The 19,717-nt window shown below is 42.9% G+C and overlaps 2 protein-coding genes across 3 annotated transcripts; both read right to left on the bottom strand.

The window, feature by feature from the left end:
* Positions 1-492: 492 nt before the first annotated feature.
* cyyr1 (cysteine/tyrosine-rich 1) lies at positions 493-8,909 on the bottom strand. 2 transcript variants are annotated; one of them, XM_037761352.1, is made up of 4 exons: positions 8,604-8,909; positions 5,665-5,764; positions 4,375-4,535; positions 493-1,583 (listed from the first exon to the last, which is right to left on the bottom strand). In XM_037761352.1, the coding sequence occupies exons 1-4, from the start codon at positions 8,722-8,724 to the stop codon at positions 1,450-1,452; spliced, it is 516 nt and encodes a 171-aa protein (XP_037617280.1). In that variant the 5' UTR covers positions 8,725-8,909; the 3' UTR covers positions 493-1,449. The 2 variants fall into 2 exon arrangements, with proteins under 2 accessions (XP_037617280.1, XP_037617281.1); XM_037761353.1 differs by having other exon boundaries at positions 8,555-8,901.
* A 3,635-nt stretch (positions 8,910-12,544) lies between these two features.
* On the bottom strand, positions 12,545-18,698 carry adamts1 (ADAM metallopeptidase with thrombospondin type 1 motif, 1). The gene is made up of 8 exons (XM_037762441.1): positions 17,743-18,698; positions 16,325-16,665; positions 16,092-16,224; positions 15,543-16,000; positions 15,260-15,446; positions 14,938-15,116; positions 14,544-14,719; positions 12,545-14,442 (listed from the first exon to the last, which is right to left on the bottom strand). Exons 1-8 carry the CDS (start codon positions 18,341-18,343, stop codon positions 13,701-13,703), a joined length of 2,817 nt encoding a protein of 938 aa, XP_037618369.1. The 5' UTR covers positions 18,344-18,698; the 3' UTR covers positions 12,545-13,700.
* Between the last annotated feature and the right edge of the window lie 1,019 nt (positions 18,699-19,717).

The raw sequence follows: 19,717 nt of genomic DNA, 5'->3' as shown, positions 1-19,717 counted from the left end.
TTGGCTCATACTGACAAGTATACAGAAAAGTCTACTTGGCGCATACTGACAAGTATACAGAAAAGTCTACCTGGCTCATACTGACAAGTATACAGAAAAGTCTACCTGGCTCATACTGACAAGTATACAGAAAAGTCTAAGTGTACTTGGCTCATACTGACATGTATACAGTAAAGCCTAAGTATACTTGGCTCATATTGACAAGTATACAGAAAAGTCTAAATATACTTGGCTCATATTGACAAGTATACAGAAGAGTCTAAGTATACTTGGCTCATACTTTTCTGTATACTTGTCAGTATGAGCCAAGTATACTTAAATCATACTGACAAGTATACAGAAAAGTCTAAGTATACTTGGCTTATAGGCCTACTTGCACTTAATATTTTGATCAAGATATACTTAAAAAAAAAAGTATAATTGGGCTACAGTTGTGCTACAGTTGTGCTTACGTTTTGATAGAGTAGCCTAGTAAAGTCTGTGAGTTCATTGTTCATACTTTAAAAAACGTTTTTAATCACATCTTTAATTTACAACACAGTAAAGAAACATAAGACCATTTACCTGACACATTACATGTAAATCCATCATTCACAGTCATCCATCACATGTATCAGTCATAGCACTGTGAGGTCAATTCAATTACAAACCTTAATTAGCCTACAACTGCAATTCAAAATGATGAATGCGTCACAATTTATCTCACAAAGGCAAAAAAATTACACATTTTCAACTGAACATTATGTGACCCCCTTTTCACCTTCATTGTTTCAAGTAAAGCAATAAAAACCAGTTCATTACCAACACTCCAGTCCTTTCAAGTTGCCATTATTAAAGTCAGTATTATGCATTATGTTCAAGTCTTTGTGTCTACACATGACAGGTCCGGACCTGACTTGTTTAAAAACAGCTTTAATCATCAACTTCCACCTCAGTCGCTGACATAAATCAAGTTTTTTCTTACTTTGCATAAAAGCAGAGTCTACGCCGTGTCCTGGAAATACTTTTCTTCCTCCAGTGATGTGAGGTTTCCCTTCCACGCTGACAAAAGTGGTCTTCACCTTCATCAAAGCGGCGCGGCGGCGCCTTTGATGTGCACAGCCGGGGACGGATAAGAATATTGGTTATTAGCGGGGAAAAAGGTACCAGCTGCAGCCTGCGGGCTAGCAGGGCTGCTATTGGTTAAGTCTATGGGAATGTGGGGCGTTGTGACCAACGTCGTGTTAAATTATTATTCATTTCTCCACCATTTGGTCCAGCAGAAATGCAGTAACACCTTGCAGGCACGTCATTCTGGCTTGCTGAACAATATTGCACTGGGCCACCCTTTTTTTTTTTTGAAATGTGGAAATGTTTATGCACCCCTTTAAATTGTCCCGTTAGAGGCCAGAGGTGTGCAGCCACCTCCAGGTCTGGAAAACCAGGCCGTGACAGTGTCCCGGTTGATGCTCACTTGCGGGTGCAGCCGGGGTACGGAGGAGGGGGGGAGTAGCTTGCCGGCGGAGGCTGAGTTGCGGTGTAAGGCGGGGGGTGCAGCGAGGGAGTGTACATCTCGTAGTCGTAGGTGTATGGAGGTGGAGGACCTGAGTTCAAGAAAGAAATAAAGAAGTTCAGCAGATGGTCCAAAGCATTTAGCTCCTCCGTAATTAAACTTCACGCGAACCCTCTGAGACCCGCAATCCCAACCGACTTTACTGTCTTTCAGAGGCTGTGGCAGGTTCAGTTTTAGAGCTAGAGTGAAGCTACAGATATCATATAAAACTATAAAACCTAAGGAATCCATCGCTACCATGTCATGCTAGCTTGTCGGGAAGGAGGCTAAATAACGCTCCAAATTTGGGCTAAACTTTGGCGAGGAAAAACTGGCATGGCCATTTTCAAAGGGGTCACTTGACCTCTGACCTCAAGATATGTGAATGAATATTTATTATAGACATGCCTACTTTACGATAATCACAATTTATTTTAAATAATTCATGTTTATTTCTGATTTATGACTAGAACAACTTGACACAGTGCTGTGCAGCAACTTAAATGTTTGACCTGCTATCTCCCCCTGAAGAGACCCCCTAAAAATAAGACAAAAACAGGTCTATTTTGGGTCTCAGAGGGTTAAAAAGGTGAGTGAGGCCTTCTTAAACTCAGGAAAACCTGCCCCCCATTTTAGTTTAACGGGACAGTTGCACCCTCTAGTTGTTAAACCGAGAAACTGCACTCTCTGGAGGAAGATTAAACCTGAGAAAGATCAAAAATACGGCAGCAAAAAAGTCCTTTTGTTGACCACAAAGCATCAGTCTCACCAGGGGAACTTACATTATTCACTAAGACATCAAAGCAGCAGAGATGAAAGAAGAGATGAATGGAGTTAGTCGAGCTCAACGCCAAACCAACGGGGTTGCATCAGCAAAAACCTCACATTTATGACACTTATTATTAATAACTCACAGTCTAACATGTTACGGGGTAACTTTTATTTTGAAATGCCTATGAAACTGTTGCGAGACCTTGCAAGATGAGAAAACAGCCACTTCATAAATATTTTATACCAATAAAAGGCACTATTATGTAAGTAAAAACTAGTGAATAATATAATTAAAATTGTATATTTATAGGTAGATCAGGAAAATAAAAGCACATCCTTTGTCAAGACATAAAATAATTCATATCACTGTAGCTACACACATACATGCATTCATATTGCATGGTGTTGTGTGTTTGATCAGCATGTTTATGAAACATGATAAGAGCTGCAGGGCACAGCGCAGAGTGGCGGTCCAGCGTAGCATGAAGGCGATACGCAGGGGAGAATGAAACGTAATGAATAAATGATGAGAAAAAAAGAAAACAGCATATTCCCGGAGCTGGAGAGCAACACAGAGTACAGACTCTGATGTACCTGCGAGTACAATGTGGGAACATTGTCGCCCGTTTGCTCCCTTTCAAGCAGGAACAGGGTGTAACAGACGTGAAGCGGTGAGAGCGGAGGAAAAAAAATCATGCTTACGGCAAATTTGGGTGCATCTATGTGTCTGAAATGGTTGAACAGAGCTCATGTTGTGTCTGAAGCCTTTCCATTGTGAAAAGAAACCAGCTCTCTCTTTGTGGTGCTAAAGGCCGAGGTGGATCCCGTAACATTGTACGCCTGTTCTGCTGGTTTCCTTTCATACGTGGGCGCCTGAGGACAGGACATGAGGTGTCACGGAGGCAGAAAGTGAAAAGGACCACTCTAGTTAATCACCAAGTGGGAACCACTGTCTGATTAGTCATACTATATAAAAACTGTTTCTTAATAATTTAATAATACATCAATAACACATTATTATTGGGCAAAACTTTCTTCTGAGTAGTGTATGTCCTTTCAAAGTGTCAGATAAATTGGTGCCACTTTTTTTATACTAAGTTTATAATTTGTAACTAATGCTTTACTAACATTAATAATAAATGATTAATGCATAAAAATAACAACAAGGACAACTTTTATTATAAAAAAAATCATTTTGGCTGTCCTTTAAAAGTGTGTGATAAATTGTTGGTGCCACATTTTAAAAATCACACTAAGATTTTAAGTTGTAACTAATGCTTTACAAACCTTAATACATTATTAATGCATACAATATCAGTAATAATTATTTACTAAGTACAGCTTTTATAGTGAAAAAATATTTTGGCTGAGTATATCCTTTAAACGTGTGTGATAAATTGTTGTTGCCACTTTTTTCATACTGTTTATAAGTTGCAATGAAAGCTTTACTAACTTTAATAAAGTATTAATGCATACAGTATCAATAATAATAAATTAGTAAGTACAGCTTTTATTGTGAAAAAATATTTTGGCTGAGTATATCCTTTAAACGTGTGTGATGAAGTGTGTGATAAATTGTCAGTGCCACTTTTTCCATACTGTTTATAAGTCGTCATTAAAGCTTAACCATCTTTAATAGAGTATTAATGGATAAATTATCAATAATAATAAATTAATAAGTACAGCTTTTATTGTGAAAAATATTTTGTGTGAGTATACACTTTAAATTGTGTGCTACATTGTTGGTGCCACTTTTATCATACTAGTTTATAATTATAAAATTCTTTTATTTAAAAGTGAATGTGTGATGAATATGTTGGCACTACTTTCTGATAAGTCCTACTTTAAAAAGAGTTTATAAGTTGTAACTCATTCTTTATTAGCGTTCATAAATAATGTATTTGTGCATTAAAATAAGTGATTATTAAGGACAACTTTTGTTTTGAAGAAATCTTTTTGTTGGCACACATCCGTTAAAACAAATGCTTTATTATTAATGGTAATAAATAATGTGTGTGTGTGTGTGCGTGTGTGTGTGTGTGTGTGTGTGTGTGTGACCTGTGTAGACCCACCTGGGTAGCCCTGGGTCACAGTGTTGATGTAGGAGGTGCTGAACACGCCGACCCGGGCTCCCCGCCCGTTCTTCATGCACATACACACGCACAGGAACAAGGCCGCCACCGCCCCCATCAGGAACACCACGCCGAAAACGATACCGGAGATGGCGGTGCCCCTGTAACACACACACACAACACACACACACACACACACACACTGTGAGCCACCCAAGTGTGAGAGGCGGCAGCTGCCTCAAACAGACACGCTACCAATACTTCTAAGTTGCTGCCATGGAGATGGACGGCAGCGTCTGATGTAACTCAGCTGTGGGAGCACTGGTGTGTGTGTGTGTGTGTGTGTTCACTGCAGAGGAGTTTGTGAATTGGCACTATTAAATAGATAAAAACACTCGTCATTAACAGGTTTGTTAGTCAGCATGTCAGAATCAGTCCTGGCTGGTTTCAAGAGCAGCAAACTCTCGGCTTTTCCCAAAGTCACTTATTCATTTTGCACTAAGAATATTGGTAAAAATACAAACTATCGTGAAAGTAGAGATAGTCTGAGAACTAGGTGAAAGTGTTAAAGCAGCTGTGCTGAATCAGGGCAAACAGAGGTCAAAGGTGAGATCCTCTGAAGGGTCTGCTGGCATGTTAAAAGACAGCTGCTGTGTGACTTAGTTGTTCCGACTCATTTGAACCAAGAACTGCACCAAACCTATAGGCAGTAATAAACTGAAAAAAATAAAACTTTATTTGCTTGTCGTTAGGGATTCACCGATACTGATCAGATATCGGGCCGATATTGACTCAAATAGATGGATCGGATATGGATGACAATGGGGTCGATCTATTCAATTCAATTCTATGTTTATATACCATATACTGGAATTTTAATTCCTGTTTAAAATTTGATCAATTTGTTGCTGCAATAAAAAGGTTTACACTTTAATTTTTATTTTATTTACGGTACATTTTTTTTAACGTTTTTAATTTTTTGGTGTTTACCGTTACGTTTTTAAGTTGCTGTTGTACAATTTATTATTTTAATAATAGCTAAATAACATTCAGTAAATTTATATCTATACACTTATTTGTTACATTTTGTTTTACAAAGTTAGGAAAACCTGTTGTCTTACACATAAAAGAATGATCCCAGTCACTTCCACGCAGTGAGGCATACAGCTTATGAATTAAACACTGGTATCGGATCGGTACCAGCCGATACCCAAAGCCCAGGTGTCGCTATCAGGACTGAAAAAGTCGGATCGGTGCATCCCTACTAGTCGTGTCTGTGCGTCAACTTACGAGAGGACATCCCCCACGTAGGCGTAGTAGGAGCAGCAGAAAGGCGGCGATCCATCGCAGCAATACTCTATACAGCCTTCACACTGGGCTTCACTGCCGCCTGCAAAACACACACACACCCACACACACTTTTGTGTTAGAAAACAGTCATTTGCACAGATAAAGCTGGTAAGAAAGTCTTTAAGAAACACATTAAGCCCTTCAGAATAAAATTAACAGGTGAACAAGGTAACAAAACAGGTATATTTCAAGAAGTTGCAGGTGTTCACTTGTAATAAAAGAAACCAGTGAGTCAAGTTTACCTTTCCCTAGATGCAAAAATAACCTCTCATGAATTAACCTGAAAAAGCACACAACCTCAGCCTCTATTTATACCTTCAGAGACCGGTTTAAAGAGAACTGGAGAAGCACTTGTCGGTTTCAAAAAAAGAAGCAATCAATACCCGTGGAGCGTCTATGGAAATGAGAATAAAAAAAGATCTCTGTAATGAACCCACAGAGGGACCTTGGATGGTTTTGTTCCGATAATCCCAACCGTCCTTGCTAGCTAGTATTCAAGATCGGATCCGGAAACACTAACCACTGGTTGGGAGATTTAAATAACGTGGCAACAAACAGCCGTTGCCATGTAACAGGTATGCAGCATTTCACTGAGGCAATAGTAGACATGCTTGATTTATTTTTCCATTTCCAGGCAAAAAATCAGAGCACATGGCCGACCAGCTGAACACTGTAGACTGAAGACACAGCCTGAAGAAAATAGCACATTTCTTATTATAGCGTGGCATTATTGATCGGTGTAGACCATGTTTAGTTGTCTTTTTCAAATTTGATGACATTGATAGCTGCAAAACCTCCTCACTTCTGAGGGGGATTTGGACGAAACTTGGCGGACAAGATTTCAGATATAGAGATTTGAGCTGCAACGATTATTTGATAGGCAGAAAATTAAAAATTGGCAACAATTGTTCAAGCAAAAAATTGACCAACGACCCACAAGCTCCAACTTCTCAGGTTAATCAATAATTCAAATAATCGTTAAAACCGTAACAGAGATGCAGACTTGATTCCAGGAGATTGTTGCAAGATCATCAAATCAAATTGATTGAAATCAAGTCAACAAGTTAAATTTACGTCACTTCCTGAGAGCCTCCTTGCCGGTTGGAGAACCGTTACCATGGCAACTCATACCAACCTCAAGTGACCAAAACAATATTTGTGAGAATCATAAAGTCTGAACCTAACAACTGGTCCAACTGGAGGTGCAGCACTACATCACTGGGGTTCCCCTTTAACGGTAGCACAGATCTGTCAGAGGAGTTGATGGAGGTAACTCTAAAACTGTGCTAAAAGGGTGAAATCTGTGCATGATGGACACAGCATCATGAGCTGCAGTGATCCAGCAACTGAATTAATTAATTTTTGAGTGGGAGGTCAGCAGAATGGGACGCAGTAGGCTATGACTGAAGTGTGTCTGCGTGGGGGTCAAATTAAAGATGATTTAAGAGCTGCCATTTCTGCACTAACGCAAACCATGATCCTGCATGATAATTCCACATTCAACTATTATTATACGTTATTATTCCTGCTACAAGCAGACGTGGCATTTGCAAGATCTATTACATGCTTTTGTGTGATTAATGTGGTTCATTACCACCACCACCACCACCTCCACCTCTTCCCTCTCTGCCAAAGCCTCCATATTCAAAATCATTGTACACACAGCTGTGCCTCTCTGTGTACTCGTCTCAACCTGCTGCTGCCGGGACGTGAGCCTCTCTCTCTCTCTTCTGAAGGCTTTTCTCCATGTGAGATGCAATATTTGTTTTTTTTTGTTTTTTTTAGCTGAAGGTTGGAGAGAGAGAGAAGTGCACTACACATGAAGGGCACTGCAAAGAAAACAAGCTCTGCGTTCTCTCAACAGTCACTCACTCAGATGATGTGTGCTGCCCTGGGGGCACATTTCCGGGCTTGGGTTCACCTTCTATAGTAGAAGAGTCCTGCGTTATAATTACAGCAGGAAGATGCTTTTCTCAACAACAACAAAAAAAAAACATGCACAGTGTTATATAAAGTGGGGTAAACTGAGTTTATACTGCTGAAAAAAGTCTTTAAAATCTAAATTCACAGTGCACTACTAAGTTTTTGTGCAATTTTAAGACAGAAATATGCTTCTTTTTTTTTTTTAAATCAAAGCAAGTTTTGATGAATTTACAGTCTTTTTGATTTAACACTACACCCCTGCAGAAAAGATGTGATATTTCCATGCAAATGACAACAGGAGGTCTAAAAAAAAAAAGCTGACTTGGGGCATATATGCACATTTCCAGGCTTGGGTTCACCTTTTAGTAGAAGAGTCCTGCCTTATAATTACAGCAGGAAGATGCTTTTCTCCAAAAAAAAACATGCTCATTGTTATATAAAGTGGGGTAAACTGAGTTTATACTGCAGAAAAGTCTTTAAAATCTAAATTCACAATGCACTACTAAGTTTTTGTGCAATTTTAAGACTTTCTTTTATTTAATCAAAGCAAGTTTAGATGAATTTACTGTCTTTAACACTACACCCCTGCAGAAAAGCAGTGATATTTCCAAGAAAATGCCAACAGGAGGTTTAAAAAAAAAAAAAAAAAGCAGACTTCTGTCTCTGTATGGGTGGTCCCATAAGGAGGTCCTGGCTCCTGTCTCTCCACACGCTTGGAGACAATGGCACTATGTCCTTCACCCCCCACCCCTTTTCACACAAACCAGCAGTTAGTCCTCTCCTGAACTGACTTTACTCACATTAAACGTTTCCAACAGTTTGATCTGTGCGTAATTTGGAGGAAAACGGTGCGTAATGGGAATATGCTGCTTGAAAAGGTGGAAGAGTATTTTGAAAAAAAGCTCACCAGTGAATAAACAAAGCAGCAGCGAGTTCCTCAGCAGCTTCCATCTCACCTCCTGCGTCCTCCTCCTCCTCCTCCTCCAGGGGCTTTCCATGAGCTTTTATTGTCTTAATCAGGGAGCGCAGAAGATAACAAGACGCGCTTCTTTCTTTCCAGTCACCTATTTGTCTCATCCAGGCGCATTGTTGTTGTGTCCTCCACCTCAGCAAACTGTGAAGCGTCTGTTCCTCCACGTGTGCGCGTCGTTTCCGTCTCTGTTCCGTCTCTGTTTCCAACACCTCCGACCATGGACTGCTGAGGGGTTTTATTCCCCTCCCTTCTCCTCTCCTCCTCCGCCTCAAATTACCCGGTTGAGTTTACACTGAGGAGAGAGAGAGAGAGAGAGAGCAGCATTAAGCCAGCCACAATATCAAACAAAAGACTTCTGGTCGATATTTTCAAAATAAGACTCTAATACTTTGCTAAATTGCTTTACAAATAAATAAACTGGGGGAAAAAAGTTCAGAAACTTGTTTTTGGTGGATTATTTCTCTGTTATTACAATGCTAATTGGCATTGTATTTTACATGGTTGGAAAGCCTGTTTATTTACCTTCGCAATGATGTCCCACTTGTAAGGATCATGCATTTGTGGGATGAGCAGCACAGCTGATTATGTGGGGAGCGCCCAAGAACAATTTGCCAAAATGCTCCGTCAATGGTAAACAGTGTATTCTCCTGTTGGTATTGACTCTTGTTTTGAGTTGTTTGGTGGATTGGATGATTGAACTCTCTTTCAGTAACAAGGAACAAACAAGACATATTGGCAATTTTACACTTTATTCATTTAATACACCATCAGGAGCTTCAGTAGCGGGTGGAAGATCCATACGCAGCCACAACAGCCTGGCACCTCCTCCTCATGCTGGTCACCAACCTGGTCACACGTTGCTGTGGGATGGCGTTCCATTCCTCAACCAGGATTTGTTGCAGGTCAGCCAGCGTGGTTGTGTTCTAACACGTACAGCACGCCCAAGCTGATCCCACAAGTGTTGAATTGGGTTGAGGTCTGGACTCTTGGCAGGCCGTTCCATTCTCTCTACTCCCACATTGTGGAGGTAGTCTGTGATAACCCTGGCTCTGTGGGGGCGAGCGTTGTTACCTTGGAGGATGAAGTTAGGTGCCAGATTGTGGAGATATGGGATCACCACTGGCTGCAGAATCTCATCCTGATATCTCACTGCATTGAGATGGCCTTCAATGATGACAAGCCTTGTTTTGCCAGTGACATCATGGAGGGAACACACAACCACGCTGGCTGACCTGCAACGAATCCTGGTTGAGGAATTGGTGATAATAGTGAAATAGTAGTAATAGCCATATTTAATGAGGTTCTTTTTGTGCTTTTATTTTGAAGGCAGACTTACCTTTTCTCCTGTCTTATTCTAGTTATGTCTGTTAGGCTTGACTCAGCAAGATGGTAAATGGCTGTGCAATGGTTTTCTTCACACTCAAGCAGACACTTTAGACCAGGGACACACACTTGATAAGATCAAAGTCTTTGTAGACACCCTTGCACCTATATAGACACAAGTTTGCAGAGGCAGACCACCACCTTCACACACCTCCCTCTGAATAGTTAAGATCAAAAACACCACTTGTACCAACCTGTAGGGACTTAACTACAGTCTGAAAACTGACAATTAAAGAGCTAAATCACTGTTCTGAATAGGCCCCTTGTAGGCTCTGAACATTAGGTGTACATTAAAGAATATATAACTTTATTATTTAGATTCTTAAATATGTTTCTTTTGAAGTTTTCAAACTGGATCAAACTTGCCATGATTGAAACAAACTTTTATGGGAAGCCAAGGGTGGCGAAAGGATGAAGATAATTTAGTCGTCTGAAATGCCACCCACATTGAGCAGCGGTGATTCATGATGCCTTCCAGATGTTTCTTTTAAACTGTAATGATGTGACGCTGAGACACAGTGGGGAAAAAAACAAGCAGGTAAGAAAAGTACGCACATCACAGGCGTGCAGCACATATTAATGCTGACATTTTCCTCGTCGATTGTGTGTTTTTCTAAGTCAATCGCAAAGTCAGAATAAAAAACCCATCCTCGCCTACGTCAGTTGTTTAGGCTGACAGAGTCTGGTGACACATTATGCTATTACGCAGATTACAGAGATGGCCAATCTTCTCCTTAACCAGCCATAATTACAGGATAATGATTTCCTTTGTGCTGCAGCAGGAGCCTTCAAGGCGGGAGATCATCTTCCTCAGGACCCAACAGGAAGTGCCACACTGGCTTCATCTTTTAGTGATGGTGCTGAGGTATTTTCTGGTCCCAGTTGGGGGTTCAGGAAGTGCAGGGGAGATGCCTGACCACAGAAAAGTAAAGCTAGGAAAGTATAAAAAGACAGCAAAACAAGGTAGGGATGCAATCATCTTATGGATGCAAAAATACATCACTGACTAGCAGCTTTTCCAGTCTATAAAGGGAACACATACAGCTTTCTGCATGGATTCATCACTGGAAATAACTGACATATTGTAGCTCTATATTACAATGAGTGCTTGTTTGTTGAAAAATGGTGTATTAGTCTAGTCTGAATGATCACTGTTTCAGATAATTCTCAGACAAACCTTTGAAAACTATTTAAACATGCTCAAAGAGTTGGATTAACGATAATAAAAGGACATTAGAATTTCGTTGCACTTCATATTAGCAGGCCACCATGTAGCTTTAAAAGTCATATTTAGACTCAAGGCTGAATTACAAACCAGGCAATAAATAAATTTTTTCCACAGTTAGTTTAATCCAACCATGCCCTTTTCCTTCAACGTTTAGACACTGTGGAGGGATTGGGTTTCCAAATTGGATGACATACTAAAATACTCCCATCTAGTGGACGAAACCTGAATTGCAAAAAAAAGTATTGACATTTTGGGTAGGTGCACCATATCATTCCAAAACTATAGTGTTAGGAGGCCGTCAAACAGAGCTCCCTAAAGCTCACCAGGATTAGAGAAATTGGTTAGAATCCCTCATATATTTTGGCTTGTTGTGCTATCTTTGTGGGGACCAAGTTCCGTCTTAAACTCTTGTTGTGAGGACCTTAATGGTTTGTGAGGACATTTTGGCCGGTCCCCACTACTTCATAGGACTGTTTGAAGGTTAGGGTAAGGGTCGGGGTTTCTGATAAATTCAGTACTTCTCCCTGGTGGCGTTTATCAGTGAGCTAGGATATGAATGCCACAAGACGTCTGGTCAATATTTTCAAAATAAGACTAATTTATATGGCAGCGAGTGTACATTATTTTGAAATTCAGATAAATGGATACTTTGCTTAATTGCTTAGCAAAAAACATTTAAAATATATAGTATGAATATGTGTTAGTATTGTGTAGTGGTGGTCATGGTTGTATGAACCCTGTTAGTGGTAACAGGCTAAGTGAAGTAGTAGGATATTTTCAAAATAAGACTCATCAATATGGCAAATTGTGTACATTATTTTGAAATAATTCAGATAAATTGATACTTTGCCAAATTGCTAAGCAAATGAATGATTATAAGCTTTTAAAATATAAAGTAGGCCTTTGTGTAGTAGCATTAGTAGTGTGTAGTGGTACAAACCCTATTAATGGTAAAAGACTAAGTGAAGTAGTAGGATATTTTCAAAATAAGACTCTAATCGATATGGCAGATAGTGTACATTATTTTGAAATATTCAGATAAATTGATACTTAGCTAAATTACTTTAGAAAGAAGGATTATAAACAGTGGATTAGTGATAATGATATTTGGCAGTCTTGGACATGTCTACCAACTGACGGCTAGTGGGCTACGATTGGCAGGCTCACACATGAAAAGAGCTCGACAGCTGGTGAAATGTTGTTCCATCTCTGCTGTGACAGGTAGCCTCGCTGCGTGGAGTAATTGGCAGATTAAAATAAAGTGCAAATCAGTGCAACTTCCTTCCAACATCAAACAGACAAACCACTCCGGAAACATTTGCTTCACAAGTCAATGTGATACTTTATTCATGAACCTAGGACCATATATATATACTGTATAAATACTCTATATATTCTACTCCCTTCTGTGATCTCAATAACAAATAAAAAATAATATTAAAAAAAGCAACATGATTATATTTAACAGGCTGTACAAAAATAAATAATGTTTGGATATTCTGTACAAAAGGAAAAAGTCTTGATAGAAAAAAAAAAAACCTTCGCAGAAGGCAGGAGAGACTTACTTATGAAGTAGTAGCAGGAGACAAGTCCCTCTTTAGGTCTCCACACACACACACATACACACATGCACACACACGTGCACACACACACACGCTCACACATACACTCCTCTTTGGTCTTTGAACAGTTCCCTCATTGAAGGCTGTGTAGACGAAGGCAAGATATGGCTAAAGTACAGCGTACTGAGGCATTTAGAGACAACTGGGTGTTACGATGTGCCGCTGGCAAAAAAAACAAAGATGAAGTGCTACAGGTTTGTGATAAATAAACTGGCAAGTTTGAACATAAACACTATTATGACTATTCGCTATCTTATTTTCCATACCTGATGGGGTGAGTAAGTAGAATATGAGCTACTCTCTTTCATTTCTTTATATATTCTCTGCAGTTCCCTCCCCCCACCCCCCAAATCCCTTATGTGTCCGTCCAGCCCAGCTTGGACAAACATCATATAAATGCATTAAAAATTTCTGTCTCACACTCACACACTCTCGCACACACACAAGCATGACATTGGCACCGTAAGCAGCACGTTCCTTTAGGAAATGAGGAATGTCCATGCTTTCTTTCCCCTGTTGGGAGGCATAATGTGCCACTGCTGCCCTGAGGCCACACAGGCAGCGAACTGTAATCAGTCTTTATTGCTTCAACCAGGAGGCAGTGCCACTGTGGACCAACGTCTGGCCCCGAAATGGATGGAGGGAATGGGTAAAAATTTGTCGCAGTCATTGAGGACCCATTGTGGGACTGTTAGACTACCTGGAACCCATGAAAACCACTCTTGCTCTGGATGTAAACATTCATCGGCCTCTTTAGTTTGTCCGTGGGAAAAAAGGAGGCCGTGAAGGTCAGAGTTTTTCATCTTTCTGAAAGCCGGGTGTATGAAAGGAGGTCTGGGAACAGTCCTTAACAGCCAGTCAGATTGCACAGTTCCAGGAGGGGTCGCGGCCGGGTTTTGGGATCACAGCTGTCGTGGTTTAGCGTGCGCCTGTCTTGGCCGATGCAGCGCAGTTGGCGTTTGCGGAAGCCCCGGCCGCAGGTCTTGGAGCACAACGACCATTCTCCGAGAAGCCAGTAAGGACAGGGCTGGCTGGAGCAGGACCGCGCGGCCAAGGGGCGCAGCTCCTCTGGGCAGTCGCTGGAAGGACGACCTTGGGGGTCTAGACACACCACCTCTCTCTGCTGCATACCTCCACCACAGGTCTGGGAGCACGGACCCCACTCCCTCAGGGTCCACTCAGCTCCACCCACCTCCCTGATGGCATTGATGGACTGGCGGCGGCCTCCATTGCCGCTGGAGACCGAAGCAGTGTTGTTGGGTCTTGGGGCAAAGTAGCTGTACTTCACCCGGGGCCTTGGGGATTCCCCCACAGACAGAACCTGAATGGTGAGGGGCTCGGGGAGTGGGGCGAAGCTCCGGATGCGCTCCAGAGTGGCAGAGGAGCCGCTGTACCGCAAGTGTGCCCCTCGCAAGGCGATGTCAGTCTCCATAGTCATCAGTTTGTATTCGCCGTTTAACAGATAGGTTCCGTCCCGGCGTTGCACTGCCAAGTAGCTGTTATCATGACGACTACTGCCTGGGGAACGCTGCTTGACGTCCACGTGGGTGGCACCAGCAGGGATGGTGACAACATCCTGGTAACCGGGCCTGAAACAGAGACACACAGAGGTCAGACTGGGCCATAAAAAGAATGCATACTATGTTTCAGAGTATGTTTGTGTAAGAGAAAAAGGCTGTTAGATATTTACCTGGCACGCTCCAGAGAGCCAGACACTTTCTTGCAGGTAGAGCCGTCTCCGCCGCACACGCTGCACTTATCAAAGCGCCGGTTAGAGCCGATGACACGATCACACCCAGCCTTGACACACTGGCCTTGGACACAAACCGAGGTGGAGTCTGGGCTGCAGGGTGTGCCATCAGCCACCTGGGGGCAGCAGAGAGACACAAATGGACGTTTAGAGTCTAGTAAGACTGTTACATAAGAGTCAAAAGGTAGAAAGTAAAAGTCCCCAGTGAGGCAGAAGCCTAGGGGGGCTAAGAGAAATTTAAATTCAACTTGCAGGTCTGCACAAGTAAGAGGACTGCCGTGAGATAAGCTAAGACCCTGAAGATGTTGTAACAGCAGCATCTGGCAGCTCTCACCTTAGTTTTGAGGACAAAGAAGTATCCAGTCCCCTTGGCCCGGCACACCAGCTTGCAGCGGTCTTTGGGTGACACTCCAGCATACTTGGGCACCCACTCGACGCCCTCGCCTGAACCCAGAGACACTTGGGCCGACATGTCGTTGTGGGCCAAGCACTGTTCCTCACGGAATAACAGGCCTGGGAAAGAAACAAGAGAGAGGTCAGATTTACTGCTTGCTCAGCCTGACCCGCATGCTAGCTTTCACACCGACATGCGAGGTACATCAAAACATGGCATCTTCCTGAGACAGCACACGGTCCAAAGAAAGAACATGTCTTACTGTTGGTATCAGGGCAGGTGTCGGTGTTACAGGAGCGGTACTGGATCCTCTTGCCCTCACAGTACTTGCCGCCGTTCTTGGGCAAAGGGTTTTCACAGGAACGGAAAGAGTACTGCACCCCTCCACCGCAGGTCCGAGAGCAGTCGCCCCAAGGACCCCACACCCCCCAGCCACCATTGACAGGAGTCTGAAAGCACCAGGGATATGAGCGTTACAATTTTGAACTGAGTTAGAGTTAAATGATTGTTGGGTGTTTTGAGGTGGAATTAGGTCTGGTTCCTACCTGGTGTTTGGCCGCTTGGCTCTTAGTGAGACAATGCCCGGCCAGGCAGTAGCTGTCATGCCCGCACGCCGTCCCATCAGCCCAGGGGAAGTTCTTAGTCTGGCACACCAGCAAACCATTGGATGTGGTCACAGTGCACCACAGAGCCGCGCACGTGGTACTCAGATCTGTGCAGTGCTGGGAGTCATCGCCAAAGGTCAGCCGACACTGATGGTCGGCGTCATAGACCGTCCCGGGCAGGGGCTGGGGCAGCGGCTGAGGTTTGACCGGTTTGTCCAGCAGGCACTGGCCGTGGCCGTTGTCCAGGAAGGTGGTGACCATGAGGGCGGAGCAGGGGGACCATGGCTGCTGCTGGTCCAGGTTGGACAGGGTGGAGGCCATCATGTGGGAGCCCCAGTGGGCGCCGTTGACCCCGGAGCACAACTGGGCGTCATCGTGAGGCATGTTGAAGACGTGGCCTGGACGACAGAAGATGAAAGTTCTTTGAGCACCTCTAGTAAAATGTGATTATAAGTTTACTTACAAGAACGTGTTTTTTTTTCTACTTACCCAGCTCATGTGCTACAGTAAATGCTGCTTGGAGCCCATCATCCTCAATAATCGAGCAGCTTCTCTCGGGGTCGCACACGGTGCCAACATCTGCCATGCCCAAAGTGTCACAAGAGTGGGCACCACACAGGTCCTAAACAGACAGAGAGCAAAATGAATGTTTGAATACTGCTTCTCTTTTTCTATCTCTGATCTGTCTCAACACACTTCCTCTTCTCCTCACTCTAACTTACCGTCCTGGTGAAAAGCACGGCGGTGTCATAGTGCTCGGGGTGGCGGTCGCTCGGCGGGTTGTGCTGCTTCTGCCACTGGCAGAAGTTGCGGAGGGTCATGGCGGCGTTGGCCGACACCTGAGGCCCTCGCTCCTCCTCGTACACCACCATCAGCTTCACCACCGCCAGGCTGATGGAGTTGAGGATGCTGTGGTGGCGGTATAGGCGGGACGCCACCGCCATGATGGTCAGCAGGTAGGGCTTGAGTCCGGCGCCGTGGAACTCGGCCATGGACTGGTCGGCCACTAGCATGATCTCCATGTAGCGAGGGGTGGAGACAAAACGTCTGGTTCTGTGGTGGGCTGAGGGGAGAAGAGAAGAGAGAGGTCAGACCAAGGTCAAAGGTCATGTGATCAGGTTTCAGTCCTACTTTTACAGATTCTTTTTGATAGAAACGATTCAGTTTGTCTGGAACAGTCTGCAAAACTCTGCCAGGGTTCTAAACAGCAGCTACAAAGGCTCGTTTTATTCAAGAGGGAGCTCCGGATGTGCCTGGAGGAGCCTGCGCCAGCGTCACACCACCGGCGGCTCCTCCTCCTCGAGGCCCGCATTCCTAGAATGACCTTCTCTGGTGGAAAAATTATGCAAAAGGGAGAAAATCCTTTTCTTTTCTGCCGGTGCGAGTTGTACCAGGAGGCGAGTTTACACGTCTCAGCACCGCCGGGCTCTGGCTGGCTCCCCTCCCCTTCCTACGTCACTCCTCCTCCTCTTTCCTCCCTCCTCTATCCTCCCCTCCCTTCCTCATCTCTGGTAGTGCGTAGACGGCGCTGTCAAAAAAAGGTGGCTGAGTCCATTGCGCATGCTGTGCACCTTGGCACAAGCACAACTCCACTAACAGCAGTTTTGATCTGCATATTCACTACAGCCAGTGACTTTTAACCTCCTGGTCGCCGAGTAAAAAAAGTCTTCCAATTACTTTTTTTGTGTGATTTTCTTTCCTATTTAGGGTTAAAAGAAAATCTTACAATTTAGGTTTTTTAAACTTTATTTTTTATTTTACACCACTGTAGTGGACCACAGGAACATTTCAGTGTGAAAAGACTAATAAAAATGAACAGATTATGGCTTTAGAGTGAAATTAAACCAAGAATACATTCAACTTGATTAAAAAAAAACTAATGCCATATCACTGGAAAGCCTAGGATGTCCTCTTTACAATACACCAGGGGTTGATAGAGTAGGTCAAAAGAGTAAAAGGATATGCATGTGGACAAAATGTCCACTACAGAGGAGGGTCTCAGGAGGATATAGAAGATTTGTATACATAAAAAATAAATCACCTTCTCTGTGTTTCTTGGCCACTTTAAAGGTCGCTGCTCAGCTTTATGAAATGAGTGATATTGTGCGTAAAATGCGCACAGCGTGTCCAACAGCCTTACCTGTCTGTTCTGCATTAGAGGCTTCTTTCTTCTCCTCTTCCTCCAGGTTCTTTGGCACCCTCTCCTCGTCCTCGTTCACCCCGCACTTGGAGCTCCCTTCCTCGGCCAGAGCTGCCCGACCTCTCCGGCGGATCGTGTGGACGTCCTCCTCCTCGGTGCTTGAGGAGTTGAGCGGCTGGATGAAATACTCTTCTCCCCGGTAGTAGAATCCGCCTCTGAGTCCGTTGCACAGGTTGAGAGCAGCTGCAGAGTGCTCCTCATCTCCGTTCACGGTACCGGAGAAGAAACAGCCCGGTTCGGCTCCAGTTTTGGGTTCTTGCGTCGGTTCTGGACTCCCAACAATGTGGAAGACAAACCCTGGCGCCAAGAAGGTCTGGTCAGGCTCTAGCTTCAAGATGAGCTCCTTGCCAAACACGTCCAAGCGGTACTCCCTCATCTCCAGCTCCTTCTCCTTCTCCTCCGCGGAGAGAGTCCTCCACGGTTCGGTTCTGCTCTCCACCGGGTCCAGTCTGACCGGCACCACGGTGCTCTCCTGCCAGGCAGCTTCGACGACGCACAGAGAGGCGATCAAACCAATGCAAACGTGTAAAAACCTCATCATATCACTGTGAAATCCGACAAGTAGAAAAAGACAAAAACTGACAATAGAGTCTCTACAGAGGAAAGCAAATAGATCCTTTAAAAAAAAAGGTTTTCCCACTATAAGCTATACAAAGTCTTCCACAAATCTGTCCCCCAAAAAGAGATCAAATCCAGTGCAATATAAAGTTATGTGCAGGTCTGACTTGTTGCAAAAAAAAAATCATTAAATGAAAATGAAAAGATCTCTGTAGTAAATCCAACAGGTTTCTCTCTCTCAAAAACTCTGCTCAGTTTGAGTTTTGGGCTGCAGGTTTTTTTTCCTCTGCTGGCCTGGTTTAGTCTGTTCTCTGCTTCTTGCCTTGCAGTCAGAAACAGAGCAGGTCCCTCCTATATATCCCCCTCTGCCTCCTCGAGACCACCCCCTTTCTCTTTGATCTGAGAGGGGCCAGAATCTCGTGCGCAAAAGAGAACGCACGAGCGACCTGGAGCAGTGCCATATAGAATCAATCATTGGAGAGAGAGAGAAGTTTTTTTAGAGAGGAACTTTTAACTGAACTATAATGCATTCTTAAAAAAACAGCACTTTACTGCTGATCAACTGTCTAAAGTATCATCAGTAACAGTTTCATGCAGTATTTCTTGAATTCTGGGACCTGATCTGCTCATGTGAGGCTTGTACATTGTATATGATTGTAAAATCAGTGAATTAGCTCTGTTCTTCACTCACATGTTGTTCTGGTTTGCATTCTGTGCTCAGCTATAGACATACATTTTGGGAAAAGTGAGTCTATTATAGCCTTTTTCTTAACAAGTGCCTTTAATTGTATTTAGTGTGACTATTCATCTAGGCAAAAAAATAATGTTTATTAAAATGTATGTTAAAAAATGCAACCTAAATAGTGCATTAGAACAATTTATGTTTATATTCTTAAGAGTGTACGCATATCACTGAATATAGTCTAATAATATCAGTCATAGAGCCTAATAAGATAATTTCACCCATTAGTGTGTACATTTGTGATATGAAAATAAAAACCTGGCACTGTTGCAGTGCTCTACTTTGTCACTGCACTACACACACAGGAGCTGAAATATGTAAATATGTATTTGGGTCAGTTACAGTGACCATGTTTAATTAGAATTTGAAATTGTTTATTAGAACAAAAAAAGAAGAAAAAAAAAAACCCTGTATGTAAATCTTTCCAAATATTCCAAAGAGAACAAATTGGCCATAAAGTTCAGCTTTTATATAATGTTTTTGGCAATTTGAGGGAGAAAAAAAAAAGTATAGATGCAGAACTACTCTGGGCTTTTGTCCAGTTTGTTTTTATTATTATTATTATTATTATTATTATAACCTCTATACATTCTCAAACCAGACCTCCTCTCTCTT

This window comes from Sebastes umbrosus, chromosome 24, assembly GCF_015220745.1.
Source record: "Sebastes umbrosus isolate fSebUmb1 chromosome 24, fSebUmb1.pri, whole genome shotgun sequence".
NCBI classification, from domain to species: Eukaryota; Metazoa; Chordata; class Actinopteri; order Perciformes; family Sebastidae; genus Sebastes; species Sebastes umbrosus.
Note: the sequence above shows the minus strand (reverse complement) of the source record. Positions and strands in the feature narration are given on the sequence as shown.

Coding starts and splice junctions, on each gene's coding strand:
- cyyr1 (XM_037761352.1), bottom strand. CDS start 8,724: ATGAGACAAATAGGTGACTGGAAAGAAAGAAGCGCGTCTTGTTATCTT. Junction 5,765..8,603: donor GGAGGAGGAGGACGCAGGAG/GTGAGATGGAAG, acceptor TGTGTTTTGCAG/GCGGCAGTGAAGCCCAGTGT. Junction 1,584..4,374: donor TGTGACCCAGGGCTACCCAG/GTGGGTCTACAC, acceptor TCTTGAACTCAG/GTCCTCCACCTCCATACACC.
- adamts1 (XM_037762441.1), bottom strand. CDS start 18,343: ATGATGAGGTTTTTACACGTTTGCATTGGTTTGATCGCCTCTCTGTGC. Junction 16,666..17,742: donor CTCTAATGCAGAACAGACAG/GTAAGGCTGTTG, acceptor TTCTCCCCTCAG/CCCACCACAGAACCAGACGT. Junction 14,443..14,543: donor GGCTCTCTGGAGCGTGCCAG/GTAAATATCTAA, acceptor TCTCTGTTTCAG/GCCCGGTTACCAGGATGTTG.